General features: G+C 40.4%; 1 protein-coding gene across 4 annotated transcripts in view; it reads right to left on the bottom strand.

Moving 5' to 3' along the window:
* MGAT4D (MGAT4 family member D) overlaps positions 1 to 15,205 on the bottom strand; it is a 59,297-nt gene that overhangs the window by 42,386 nt on the left and 1,706 nt on the right. For 3 of the 4 annotated variants that reach the window (XM_089525762.1, XM_089525765.1, XM_089525766.1), the window contains exon 2: positions 1,938 to 2,099. In XM_089525762.1, coding sequence (XP_089381888.1) covers positions 1,938 to 2,099 — 162 coding nt within the window. The remainder of the gene's footprint in view (positions 1 to 1,937; positions 2,100 to 15,205) is intronic. The other variant, XM_089525764.1, reaches the window with a different exon arrangement.

Raw genomic sequence — 15,205 nt, 5'->3', positions numbered from 1 at the left:
TGGATTTGTGGCCACAGCACTGCTTACTCAGACAAATGTTACATATCTGGGAACAGTTGGGGCTGGCATTTGGGCCTGGAGGACCATCTGAAGATCACATGGATGGGAAGGAGGGGAATACTGTGGGAATCTTTGCTACCAATGATTCAGTCTGGGCACAGCAGGAAGCACTACCTGATGAAGTCACCATTCAGCTGAATGATGTTGGGTCCTGAACAAACTAGATTTATTGGACAATGCAAAGCATGATTTGACTGAGCTTGTGGCTCAGCCTCTGGACTTCTGTACACTATTGTTCTATCGACAATTTTAAAATATGGATTTCCCCACAAATATTAATCTACATCTCCCCCCCCCACCGCCTTGTTATATTTCAATGTGTGCATTGCTAAGTCTTTCTTGTTATGCCTTCATTTATAGTTTTGCTTGTTTGGTTTCACTAGTCTGAAGTCTCCAGAACTAGCAACCCTAGAAACTTTTCAATCTGTTCTCTCTTATCCCTTATGATAATCTGTGCTCTCTTATCCCTAACCATACAGGGAAGCAGAGAATTCTCAGGGCCAGGATGCCCAAGCTGATATTACCATCAAAGCTTCCTGGTTAAACATGGGAATTGCCAGGGCAACAGTCAGCTTATCTTTATCTGTCTATCTGTCTTTACTTGGCTCTTTGGATTCCCCTCGGGTCCCAGTCTAGGGGACGAAAAACATGTAGTTATAATATGTGATTTTTTTCTTTCTCAAATAAATTGTGCATGGGGTGTGTGTGATCCAGATTGAGAGATGGGGACACCATGAGACCTTTTATACCCACTGAATTTTTATGCTGTGGTTCTGTGATGCAGGATTCTAGTCATAGTTTGACCCCCTACCTCCTGTGCAGACTGGGCTTAAAGGCTGACTTGGGGGCACAGCCGGGGCATAGCGTCCATATGACGCATGCCCCGGCTCTGTCCCCAGGACAGCGTGCCAATGCGTGCCGCTCCACATGGTGCTGTGGCTATTGCGTCCTTGCCATGGCGCAAAAAGAAATCACTTTTTGCAGTTCCTTTTTGCTCCCTGGCAAGGCAAGATCGGGGCTGTGGCATGCAGTTGCCACAGCCACGATCTGGCTGAAAAAGGGGTGGCTGGAGGCCACCATTTCGGGGCTGTATATACAGCCCCTTAGAGCCCATACCACCAGTTCCCTATACCAGTGTTCCCTAGGTGCCCTATTGCCCAGTATCAGACATTCTTAGGGTGCCTTAGGGACAGTCCTATGTTTGAATGCATCCTCTCTTTGAAGTATTGTTCAGTCCACATCTAGTTTAAATGGAGAGCAGTATAAATAGAGAAAACATTGCTCATCAGAACCTGAACATCAGATTAAGTAGGCACACAAGTAACCTGATGACATTCTTAACAACAAAGAAGAACTGCACTATACTTTTGGTTAAATTATACCATTTATTTCTAACTTTGCATCTCTCTGTATAAATTAATATCTGTAAAATACAGTGCGCCCTTACTTTACGCAGGGGATCTGTTCCAGACTCCCCCGTGTAAAGCAAATTCTGCCTATGCTCAAGCCCCATTTAAATGAATGGGGCTCATGCACGTGGCGGTGGTGGTGTGTGCGCATCATGGGTGCACACCCCATTGTTCCCTATGGGACGTGCCACCCCTTCTCCCTGCGCGGCTTTCAGCATATGCTGAAAGTTGCGTAAAGTGCGCCCGCGTATGAGGCGGGTGCACTGTATATGCAACCTCCGTTCCCCACTTTTGGGTGAACCATTTCCTCTTTTTTCTTTTGAACTCTAAAAGAAAACTTTATTGGAATGGCGACTATAACCACTCCAATTGAGTTAGTAGGTCACTTTATATTTTTTGGAGATACATGTTTCTTTTCTGACTAATGTGTACATTTGCAGTTATTTTTAAAAAGAGTCGAACACAAACCTGTAACATTTACTGAACTCTCAGTCAGCTCACCAATGACTTGTTTGATTTCAGTCAGGATATCATTCAGCACATGTGATCTTTTTTTGTTTTCTTTTTCAGCATATAAGAGTCTTTGGCGAAGTTCCAAAATCTGTCTTTCGTACAAATCAGTGTTAGTCCCTACAATGGCAAATACAAATTATTTACTTCAGAGGAGGTATTAACTGTCAGACAGAAAGCAGAAATCACATGGCAAGCAGCAGAAAAAAAAAAAAATATATATATATATATATATATATATATATATATATATATATGCTCTTTAAAAAACTGTGTCCAAGTTGGATACAATATATGTGCGTCCTTTTGCAAATAAAAGAAATAAAATGTTTTAGGGCATCTATCACTTTGCATACATGTACCTTTTTTTAAAAAAAAAAACTGTTGTATGAGTTTATAGACCAATATTTTCAGGAAAAGTAAAAATATATACTAGTTATACTTCCTGATAAAGTTTAGACCTCACAAGCAGGGTGACTGACTTTAAGTTACACTTTGTAAAATTAGACCATAGATTGATGAGCCTATTTTGTTTTATGTCTCCCAAAGGTGCCTTACAGTGAAACAGTTAAACATGGCTATTACAATGCCTCACTAGCTTTCCAACAACATGTAGTATAGCTGCATCCCATGTAGCTTTTGTCCTGAGGAAACTCCATTAATTGTCAATGAAAGCCTTTCCCAATTACATCCATGAATGTGGCTGAATCAAACAAATAGCTCTATTGTATGCTGGGGACTGATGTTCATTTGTGCTTAAAAAACACAATGATTGGCCACACGTAAAATAGCCTGCCTCATAATTTATGAGGGTGCCTCATAAATACTCTAAAGCACTTATTGAATTAATGTATTATTAATGTCCTGCATAAGTGTTTACTAATAGAAGCAGTCTCTGCTCTGCCACTATCCTCCTCCCCAGTAGTCACTAGACCCACATTTTAAAAAAGCAGTGACAAGGCACTCCCCTGATGTTAGACTTCATTGTTTCTTTATCCCAATGACTCTACACCAGGCCTGCAAAACTTGGCAGTAGGTAGGGGCCAAAATTAAAATAGGCTAAACCTCTTCAGGCCGCAGATTGGTTTTAATCAAATATTAATTAATTTATTATATTAATTAATATTATTAATTATATTAATTGATGTTAATTATTAATGAATTAATATTAATTAATAATATTGATTAGATTTAATTAATATTAATTCCCTCCTCCTCCTCTGCCTGGCCCTCTCCTCAGGAGAAAACTGAGCAGCAAGGGAGCCTTTCCTGTCCTACTCCTCAGGAGAAGGCTGAGTGATGGAGGAGCCTTGAGGGTTGAGCATTTGCCCCTCTTCCTTCTCTGCCACCCAGCTGTCTCAGGAGAAAGCTGGGCAGCCTTGCAGAGTGAGTGTTTGCTTGTCCTTCTCCACCTGTCCTCTCCTTAGAAGAAAGCCAAATGGCAGAAGAGCTTTGTTGTGCAGGTGTTTGCCCCTCCTCCACTGTTATCACCTGGCCGTCTCAGGACAAAGCAGAGTAGTGGAGGAACAGTCTCAGGCTGATTTTAGGGCTCGGGAGTGCGGAGCCCTACCGCGCACCGCTGGCACCATCATGGCACAGCCCCATCCACATGGAGACTGCCACAATGAAGGAGGTGCGGCCCAGCATCCAAACACTGCAACGCCAGGCCAATGGTGTAACAATGGCGCCCAGCACGCAGACTAGAAAGAACCCAATTTCAGCAAGTGTTAGGTTGATGTGGCCTCCTTGCAGAAGAAAAACGGGCAGCTACAGGTCGCCCTTTTGGGACAGTCTGTCGAGCCCCATTGTTAACTGCCCTCGAGTCATCCCTAACTCATGGCAAACCTGTGGATGTGACATCTCCAAGAATCTCTGTCTTCCGTTGCTCTGCTGAGGTTCTGCAAATTCATGTCCATGACTTCCCTGATTGAGTCTATCCATCTGGGGTGTAGTCTTCCTCTCTTTCTACCGCCCTCCACCTTTCCTAGCATTATCTTTTCTAATGAGTCTTGCCTTCTCATTATGACGCCAAAGCATGACAGAATCAATTTGATCAACTTGGAGAAAGAGAGAAGGGGAGTTTAGGTTCGATCAGTTCAAAGACCCATTTGTTTTCTTTTTGGCTGTCCACAGTATCTTCAACACTCTTCTCCAGGATCACATCTCAGATGAGTTGGTTTTCTTCTTACCCGCTCTCCAGCTCTCACATCTGTACATGGTGATAGGGAATACAATGGCTTGTACGATTCTAACTTTAGTGTTCAGCTGTACATCTTTACTCTTTATGATCTTGTCTAGTTCCTTCATAACTGCCCTTGCCATTCCTAGTCTTTTTCTGATTTCTTGACTGCAGTCTCCATTCTGATCACCATTTGATCCATGATACAGAACGCTTTATTTCAATTTCCACATTGTCTAGGTTGAATTTATGTAGTTTCTCCCATGGTCATTACTTTTGTTTTCTTTAATGTCAGTGATGTCCAAACCCTGGCCTTCTAGGTGTTTTGGACTTCAGCTCCCAGCATTCCAGACTATTGGCCAAGGTGGATTAGGCTTCTGAGAGCTGAAGTCCAAAATACCTAGAAGACTAGAATTTGGACATTGCTGCTTTATGTTCATCATTAAGTCTGCCTTTGCACTTCCTTCCTTTATCTTCCTTAGTAATTGTTCCAAGTCTGTGATATTTTCTGCAAGTAGTGTAGTGTTATCCACATATCTTAGATTGTAATGTTCCTTCCTCCTATCTTCACTCCTTCCGAGTCTAAATCTGTTCTTCTTTTGATATTCTCAGCATACAAGCTGAACAAATAGGGTGATGCAATGCAGCATTGCCTGTCCTCTTTCCCAACTGGGAACCATTCTATTTCTTAATATTCTGCTCTAACAGTAGCCTGTTGTCCTAAGAACAGCTTTCTCATCAGGACTACCAGAAGTGTTGGCTCCATGACTTGCCATCCATAGTTTTTGTGATCTATGCAGTCAAATGAGTTGCTATAGTCTATAAAGTACATGCTGATTTTCTTCTTCAGTTCCTTGGTGTGGTCCATTAACCATCGTATGTTTCCAAAGTGATCCCGAGTGCCTCTTCCCCCTCTGGGATTTCTCTCTCCATATATGACTGGAGCCTGCGCTGCAGAATTTTGAGCATAATTTGACTTGCATGGGAAATTAATGCTATAGTCCTATATAGTTGCTGCAGTCTTTTGTGTCTCCTTTTTTGTGGATGAAGATATATATCGATCATTTCCAGTCTGTTGGCCACTTTTTTGTTTTCCATATTTGTTGGCCTATTTTAGTTAACACTAGGGTTGATCCACTTAATCTGGGAGAGGTGGGATAAAAATAAATTATTATTATTATTATTAGATCTGCCATTATGTTGACTCAAGTTTCAACAATAGATTCTAGGAGTCTACTCTAGTTGGGATCGTAACCAATAGAATTGAAGCTGCAGTATTCACTACATTATTTCCCCTTAGAGAAACCAACAACAGCTAAACATTTTAAGGAGGTAAGCCATACAGCTCAGCATGGGAAATGATCTCTTTTACTGAGTAAAAATGCATGCAGTTTATAATCCAGTGTACATTTACATTGGTCTACATCTCAACTGGCCTTCTTCCAAGTATTACCAATGTGTATAAAGTTAGCTTTTGGCACAACTGATTTAATTATGTTATCCCCAAGCACAATATAAAAGGGCTGTATCTCTGTATCCAAATTGAAATCTGAGTGTACAAAGTACACAGAAGTGGCTTTTGCTTTTGTTTGCAAATTTGAAGGTGGAGGCTGTACATAAAAGCTTTAGATGAGACCTTCGGGCAACGACATCATTAAATGAACCTACTGCAGCTTTGGGAATAATGTTGTTCTGTTAACTGTCCCTATAAATGACCAGGAAAGGGAAAATATCTATGATCTATATACAGATCTATAGATAATGGTGGACAAGTATTAGGGAATGTGGTTTTGAGAAAGAACAAAACTGATCATATTTGGGGAGGGGAGAAACAAGATGTTGATTTTTGGATAAGCTCTCTACATCAACTATTGTTTCAAGAGTAAAGACCATCAGTTTCCACAGAATGCACTCCTAACACAGCAATTAAGATATATGTCTATAAAATTCTACAAAAATGTTTCAAGTCTACTTTTGACTTTTGGGAGAAAACCTGTTACAGATCCAATATATCAGCGTACAAAGAGCCCTTTTTGTAGATTTGGTCTCTAAAAAGTTCACCATCACTGGTCTATGATAAACTAGAAGTTTGTAGTTTGGTGAGGCACTGGAACGCTCTGGCTGGGAATTATAAATGTCCCTACCTAAACTGCAAACCCCAGGATTCCACAGGAAGTTAAAGTGGAATCATAGTGCTACAAATGTGTTGTGTGAAAGAACGTTAGAAGTTTCTCAGTTCTGACATTTTTTTCTGCTACAGAAATATTTCAGAATATCACCTCCAATGTGGTAATTCACATGTGGGTGACCCACCAACTGCATGCCTCATGCTTTCGCCATGGTACATACAACCCATGAAGGCTAGAGAGCCAATCAGAGCTTATAAAAGTTACTTTTGGACTACTCAAATCCTGCTCCCAGCCTGAATCTAGTAACTGTATAGCACAAAAGTAAAATGTCCAAGTCTTGAGTCACACCTCTATTGTCCCAAGGTTCCAGGTCAAAGACCACTACTGCTATTATTACTATGATCTTGATGGTCCCATCACCCAGTAATTCTGGTGGTGCTGAGACTGCTGTTTCCTTGTCACTATTAGTGCATGCATGATCTTGGGCATGCCACACTCTCAGCCTCAAGGGAAAGCAATGGCAAACCTCATCTGAACAAACCAAGAAAACCCCATGATAGGGTCACCTTAGGATTGACATAAGTCAGAAACAACTTGAAGGCACCCAACTAATGATGGGGGACGGACATCTCAATTGCAATTGCTAGGTGGTAGAACAGAGGACTGCAGAAATAAAGCAGTTTGACACCACTTTAACTGCCATTACTTTATACTACAGAATCCTGGGATCTGTGATTTTTGGGGGGACCAGAACCCTTCGACAGACTGGGCTGAATACCTCACCAAACTATAAATCCCAGGATTCCACAGCATGGAACCATGACTGTTAAAGTGGTGTCAACCTACTTTATTTATGCAGTGTGGAAGAGCTGTTAGTAAATGTCAGCATCCTATGTTCCTAAGAGAACATAGTGTTACCTGTGTGTTTGCATTTAATTTGCATATTTCATCAGAATGCATATAGCATCTGCTGAGGAAGGCTTATAATTATTAAAATTGTAACATGTGGGAAGAAAAGCTAAAGTCTTTCCTGCCATGAATATCAACCGCCACCTAATTCCATAATTAAGAAAGCAAAACTGAGCTCAGTGGGACATCCTAGACATGTATTGTAAGCCCAGTCTCCCAAAGTAGCTCTGATATTTATTCATTCTCTATAGAAAAATTAAATGTTTGCATCCATCTCAAAAAATTAGTTGCCACACAGTCCTACTGTTACTAAACTTCTTGTAATGACACAGCATTAAAAGAGCACCTTCCTAAATAATTAGTTCTTTAACATAGCATTCTATTACATTTTGTTTTGCTTTCTCACAAATTTCCTATACACAGTTTTACCTAAGGCTCTTAAAGTTAGTTCTAACTTTTTGAAAGATTTACTTTCATGAAGAAGAAAGCAGTAATAAAGCATCCACTGTGTTTTGTTAATGCCTCTTATAACACTTCTCAATTATTACAGACTTATCTGGGAGACTCATGGATTAGCTTGTTTACTGTCCTAAGGCCATTCAGTGGGCAAACTTGCGAAAGGATCATGCTGACTAATAGATTCTGGGAGCTGTGTTCTGAAAAAATGTAACTTCAAACTCTGTTAGAAAACCTTCCAATCTTAACATTTGAGGTAGCTAAAATATTACTGTTCTGGTTCTCTTATTGCTGTTGTTGTTGTTGCGAGATTTCCTTATTTGCAATATTTAAATAGCTATCTCAAAACGCAAGTTTTATGGGATGCTCACAAAAAATTATTAAAATGCTTTATAAAACAATTTTAGAAACCTTATTAACTATTTGTTTTCTGACATACTGTACCATTTTAAATACTAATGTTAGTTATGTCTACATGAGGGTGGAGGGAACTTGTATGTTTTACTCCAGTTTGCAAATATGTCTTGGGATATACTGCAAAATGCTCTACAAACATGGATGGAGATTGTAATTCTTAAGAAGTTAGAAATGCAAACCGGAACAAATAAAACAAGGAAAAAACACAAAGAAAGAGCACTTTGTCATTCTGTCTCGTATTTGTTAAAATGCTCTACAAACATGGATGGAGATTGTAATTCTTAAGAAGTTAGAAATGCAAACCGGAACAAATAAAACAAGGAAAAAACACAAAGAAAGAGCACTTTGTCATTCTGTCTCGTATTTGTTTAAAATGCCTATGTCAACTTGACCGAAGACGTTACACCCAAGTTGAAATTTTGCTTAGACCACAAGAGGAAAAGCCTCTATTCACTTTGGATATGCACTTGTCCCTCCACATTTGCAACCAGTGCAAGGCTTTAAAACAGGGGTAGGCAACTGTGGAGACTAAGGGGCCACATTAGCTGTTCAGGGGACTTGGGAGGCAATGTATTTTCTTTCCATTTTGTTTCAAACAAACTGATTATGAACAGTGAAGAATTACATGATGTAGTGAAGCCATAATGATAGATTGAACAATTTGTTAGCGTGACATATGATAAGAGGGAGAGAAAGGCCAAGAAGAAAAAGAGTTACAATAATTCTGTAGAAAGTTAAAATTTTACTAGTCTATTTGAAAGGAAGTGACAATGTCTACATATGGAAACCAAAAATAGAAGGAACAGACTATAAAATATAAGGGCAGTTTATATGAAACATAAAACATAAGCTTGACATGAGTTTCATAACTCAAAGTAGATAAGACTACAGCAGTACAGCCTGAACAAATTCAGTACTGAATTTTTCAAGGAGAAATTCCTCAGATCTTCTTTGAAAATACCATCATACTAACAGCTTTCAGGAACAACTCTGGAAAAAAAACTTTACTGGAAGGAAAACAATAGAATTAAAAGAGTCCCATAAATGTTCACTAGAAAGTAACTCAGAAATGTGCTTGACTGAAGCCCTAGGTTAGAAAGTGGAACAAGTGTGATAACTCTGAGTGCAGGTGTGTAAAACTGGGGAATCTCTATTGCTATTCTCTATATTCATTTGTCTAAAAGGGAAATGGGCAACTTTTTGGATTCAAGGGCCAGAAGTAGTAGGTAGAGGATTGTAGGCTCCACACACACACATCCACTAATCCACTCACATTTTCTCCCTACCAAACCATGCATCTATGTATGAGAGGGGGAAGTTTAATCTTTCCCTTACGGCTCACTGAGATCAGTGGATCGGAACTCAGTGGGAAGAATCTTCAAGTTCCTTTCCATGCCCTCAACAAACCCAGTGTTGTTTGGGAGATTCTGTAAACTGTGGTTCAAAAATTGACTTTCTAAGTTCCAACTTCTTCTATCAAGACCATTGTCACAGTGCTGTTAAGAGTAGCACTGGAATGGCTCTAACCAGTCAATACCGGATCATGTGAGCTCCATGGAAAACTGGTTGTGGTTCCAGTTCAGGTAGTGTAGATGAGGATAGCATGATGATGATGATGATGATGATGATGTTTATTTATATACCGCTTTTCCAAATTAGATCAAAGCGGTGTACAACAGGCAGTACAATACAAAGTCAAAATAAAACATAACAGGCCTCTCTCCCCCTCAAGATGGTGGTCGGAAGGAGGGCTCTTAGTCTTTCAGGCCAGGCCTCTCTCTCTCTCTCTCTCTCTCTCTCTCTCTCTCTCTCTCTCTCTCTTATGCATGACTTGACAGCAGGGCAAATGACTTGTGTCACAGATTGCCGATGTACATACTAACATCATTATGAAAGTATAGCAGAGCAAAGCAAGAATATATAGTTTGGATTTTAGGTAACAGATGAGAGAGAGAGAGAGAGAGAGAGAGATCACTTTATTGAATTAGTCTACTGACCATATCAGTTACAAGTGATAAAACAATACAATTGTAAATACTACCATACAGTTACAATAAAAACATTACCATGTCACATGATATTAAAGTTACAGTGAGCCAAAATAAAAAATATGCCACCCAGTAAAAATTTAGTCTATGGTTTGGGTGTCAATCATAGTTACAGTCAAGTCACAATTCAAGGGAGAGAGGTATGTTTCCTGAGATGAGAAAGAATCAATGTGTTGTTTTTACTCATCTTTGGCTTGAGATGATGGGCACAATGGTTTTCCTGGGAAGACTTCAGGGCATTCCTCTCACAGAAAGGCTGTATATACATAGTGCCCAAGTTAGGAGGACTTGGCACATTATCTTCTCAAGTGTAATTTATATTCAAGCTGTAGAGAGCATTATCTGGGCTGTTTCTGGTGTGCATAACTGGTCTGTGATAAAGAAACTCATTCTTTTAAAGTAGTTTTAATCAAAGCATGACCCAGACTGTGCTCCTTTTGCATCCAAGGATGCCAACATAAGGAAAAAAAGAGGTGGAAAGCGGGGAAAGTGTTTGAAGGTAAAGGCAAAGTGTTTAGTTTAAAGGTAAATTTTTAGTTTGGCTCAGTGTAACTTTAGTAACATGGTATTTTTTAAAAATTTTAAGTGTATTTATAACGTATTGTTTTATCACTTGTAACTGTTTGAAATGGTCAATAAACTAATTCAGAAAATCTATCTATCTATCTATCTATCTATCTATCTATCTATCTATCTATCCATCCATCCACCTACCTACCAAAATAAAATTTGGTGATGGAAAATTTCCCAGCCTTTCTTCCCAATGTAGCCAGTAGCGTACACACACAGCCAATACAACTCCAAAGGGCAGGTGTCTTGATGAACAATGTTGGGTGAAGCATAGGGGGCTGCTGGAAAGAGGAAAGGATAGGAAATTTTCTTCTTATGAAGTTCTTTGTATTAGCTCAGTGAGAGGCAAGTTGTGACCCTCCTCAGTGGCCCCCAAACTGTGCTCTTTAAGGGATTTTGGACTTCAGCTCCCTGAATCCCAGATTATTGGCCAACATAGCTGAGACTTCTGGGAGCTGAAATCCAAAATCTGTTAAAGGGCACAGTTTGGGGATTACTGCGAGTTCCAGGTGTTACTCCCATCATTACTGGCTATGATGGCTAGGGCTAACTGGAATTGCTGTATTGACCAATACAACTGGATGTCCTCAGCTTGCTTATTCTTCCATTAGCTTAATTGGAGATCTAAGTCCATTTTGGGAAAATTCCACTCACCCATAATATCCCATATATTTCTGGAAGGTGTCTGTTCAGAAAGGCTCTTAAGGAAATGCAGGGTTCAGGTAGGTACATTTGGAAGAAAGTCCAGAAACCTTTCTTCCCATCACAACAATCCAGTAAAATCTTCCATGAAGTTTAACGGGTTTACTCCAAAGTAAATACCATAAAGGCACCAGCTCCCAACTGATCTTGGAAGCTAAATAGGAATATCCCTGGTTAGTACTTGGATGGGAAAATCAATAAATCTTGCCAAGAAAACCTTAGAATAGGGTCACCATAGATTGGAATTTACTTGAAGGCATGTAACAAGAAACACAGACTTGCATTTATGCAAATATAAAAAAATATTTATGCATAAATATTGCTCACATTATATATTTACACATGTGTGGGTATGTGCAAAGTTGCCTGTCAGCTTATGACAACACATGAATTTCACAGGATTTTCTTATGCAAGGAATACTCAGAACTGGTTTGCAGCTCCTTCTTGTGAAATATAGCCTGTAGCACCTGGTAGTCGTTAGTGGCTACCAAGTACTAATCAGAGCTGACTCTGCTTAGTTTCCAAGATCAGATGGGATCTGGTGCTTTTATGGTATTTAGACGATGTACACACACAAAGTGACATATTAAGTACCTTTCAAGGAATAAGTTTAATAACTGTTTGAACAGTAAGAATTGTTCAATTGTAATTCTGCTGATGTTCATGAGAAGTATTTCACATAAGCATACTAATTCTAAATGCACGTATGTGTAAGAGCCAATTCAAGAAAGTACCGTCTGTCAGCCAGGGACGTAGCCAGGATTTTAGGAAGGGGGGGGCAGACTAAGTACCATCATTATAATGGGGCTTGGGTGCGGCGGTGCAGCAGCACGCACCACTCATTTTTCTAATGGAAGGGGGGTCCGGACCCCAAGACCCCCCCCCTTGGCTATGTCCCTGTGTCAGCAGTTACTGTTTGCACTGAGTTAGTGAAGTGCCTTAACAGAGCTCAGAAAAGTTTGTGGTATACAACTTCCTAGAACCTCTGGGCCTCTGTGCTGGCATAGCAGCTTGATACCAGGTTTCAATTTATGAATAAACATTGTCTCGATGTAAAGGAAGCGTTAAAACAAGCAAGTGTTACCAGTGAGGTTTAACTGTCTCATGGCGACAGAGGCAAAGGGACTTTGTAGCACCTTTGAGACTAACTGAAAGAAAGAAGGTGGGTGTATACTAACTGCTCTCTCCTGTGGTTTATATATCCAGCATTTCAGCACTCTTTTCTAAAGTAGTGGCTGAAGCTAGTATTTCTTGCAAAATGTGTCGTATTTTGTATTTTTAATAACTAATATATTATAGAATATGTTTAAATATTTCAAAGTTAGCTATGTGAATTGCTGGTTGTCATATTTTTTTTGCCTGAGTATCAGCATAATATAGTGGTTTGAGTAGTGGACTGGGAGGCCAAGGTTCAAATTCCCACTTGCCATAAAAACCCACTGGGTGACCCTTGGCAAGTTATACCCTCTCAGCCACAGAAAAAAGCGGCACCACCCACTTCTAACGTATCCTGCCAAGAAAACCCCATTATAGGTTCGTATTAGGATCACCATACGTCAGGAATTACTTGAAGGTACACTACTGTAAGTATGCATACCACTTCACATATTCTAAGGATTAAGTGCACAATGTTGGATTTTTTTTATAGATGCTTAAGACAAAATACCTCATCAACTCCTCCATGCTCTGCTGGCCTATAAGGCAGGAGGGAAGAGAATCACTCGGTTCACGCAGGTGGTGGCAGTATGTAGAATCACAGAATCATGGAATTGGAAGAGATCCTAAGGGCCATCCAATCCAACCCCCTGCCATGCAGGAATACGCAGTCAAAGCACCCGGACAGATGGCCATCCAGCCTCTGTTTAAAATCTCCAAAAGAAGGTATGGACTGGATTCCACCACTCTCTGTAGAAGTGTATTCCACTGTGAAACAGCTCTTAGTGTCAGAAAGTTCTTCTTAATGTTTAGTTGGAATCTTTTTTCCTGTAGCTTGAATCCATTGTTCCTTGTCCTAGTCTCTGGAGCAGCCAAAATAAAATTTTCTTCTTCCTCCATTGGACAACCCTTCAGATATTTATACATCATGTCACTCTACAATCATCTCTTCTCCAGGTTAAACATACCTAGCTCCCTAAGTGACTCCTCATAGGACATGGTTTTCAGACCTTTTACCATTATGGTTGCCCTCCTCTGCATAAATCTTGCCAAGGGAACCCTATAACAGGGAAGTTGACTTGAGGGAGCGTAACAACAATCTTGCTGTTTCAAGCAAGGAAATCACACAAAGCTTCCATTCATTCAGGGGCTATTGCCTTACACCCCACTATAGGACAATTCACAATAGAGGTCCTATTGACATCACTCGAACTTCTGACTTGAATTCACTGTCCTTACAGGAACTACCTAGGTTTCTCTTTAGATAATTCTGTGTCTTAGGTTTAAGTGAGGAAAATTCATAGTCCATTCTGGGATGACCATACAGCTCTGAATTTTGTGCATCATGTGTACTATACACATGATGTGTGTGTGTGTGTGTATTATGTAACTTCAAGTCCTTTCTGACTTATGGTGACCCTATTATGGGAATTTTCTTTGCATGTTTCTTCAGAGGGGGTTTGCCATTGCCATTCTCTGAGGCTGAGAGAAATGTGACATGCCCAGAGTCACGCAGTGGGTTTCCAGGGCGGAACAGGGATTCCAGAATCATAATCCAACACTCAAACCACTACACCATACTGGCTTGCATACACACAATAACCCTATTTAAATAAATAAACAATTTCTTACTTAAATTAAAAACATACTGCCAACGTCTTCTGCCCCACTTTGATGCCCACCGGGTCCTACTTGAAGATTAAGATCCTCACCCTCTCAACCAATGCTCTCCCCGCTCTGGGACCTCCCTTGAGCAGGTAGCCCACTTTTAAGCCATGCCTAGGCCTAGAAACCATGCCATATGAGGAGCAGCTGGGGAGCTGGGTATGTTTAGCCAGGAGAAGAGAAGGTTAAGAGGTGATATGATACCCCTGTTTAAATATTTGAAAGGATGTCATACTGAAGATGGAACACAATACACACAATTTGTACAGGATAACCAGATGTCCTAACCGCAAAGAAGTACAAGGTGCCACAACATGTAGGACATTCCAAACTCAAAACTAAAAACATTCATATAAGTATAAATTCATGCTTCACATTGACTTTTTTGATGCAGCAGCCAAAAAAGCCAATGCAATTTCAGGCACCATCAACAGAAATATAGTGTCTAGATCAAGGGAAATAATAGTGTCACTCTATTCTGCTTTGGTCAAGCCTCACCTGGAATACTGTGTCCAGTTTTGGGCACCACAATTGAAAAAGGATGTTGAGAAACAGGAGCGTGTCCAGAGGAGGGCGACTAAAATAGGGAAGGGTCTGGAAACCATGCCCTATGAGAAACGACTTAGGGAGCTGGGGATGTTTAGCCTGGAGAAGAGAAGGTTAAGAGGTGATATGATAGCCCTGTTTAAGTATTTGAAGGGGTGTCATATTCAGAATGGAGCAAGCTTGTTTTCTGCTGCTCCAGAGACTAGGACATGGAGCGATGAATTTCAAGTACAGGAAAAAAGGTTTCCCCTCAACACTAGGAGGAACCTCCTGAGAGTAAGAGCTGTTTGACAGTGGCATAGACTCCCTTGGAGTGTGGGGGAGTCTCCTTCTTTGGAGGTCTTTAAACAGAGGCTGGATAGCCGTCTGTCAGGAGTGCTTTGATTCTGTGTTCCTGCATGGCAGAAAGCAGTTGAACTGGATGGTCCTTGGACTCTCTTCCAACTCTA

The sequence above is a fragment of the Sceloporus occidentalis genome, unplaced genomic scaffold, assembly GCF_023333645.1.
Source record: "Sceloporus occidentalis isolate IW3139 unplaced genomic scaffold, rSceOcc1.0.p SCAF_5, whole genome shotgun sequence".
Classification (NCBI taxonomy): domain Eukaryota; kingdom Metazoa; phylum Chordata; class Lepidosauria; order Squamata; family Phrynosomatidae; genus Sceloporus; species Sceloporus occidentalis.
This window is presented reverse-complemented; position numbering and strand designations above follow the sequence as displayed.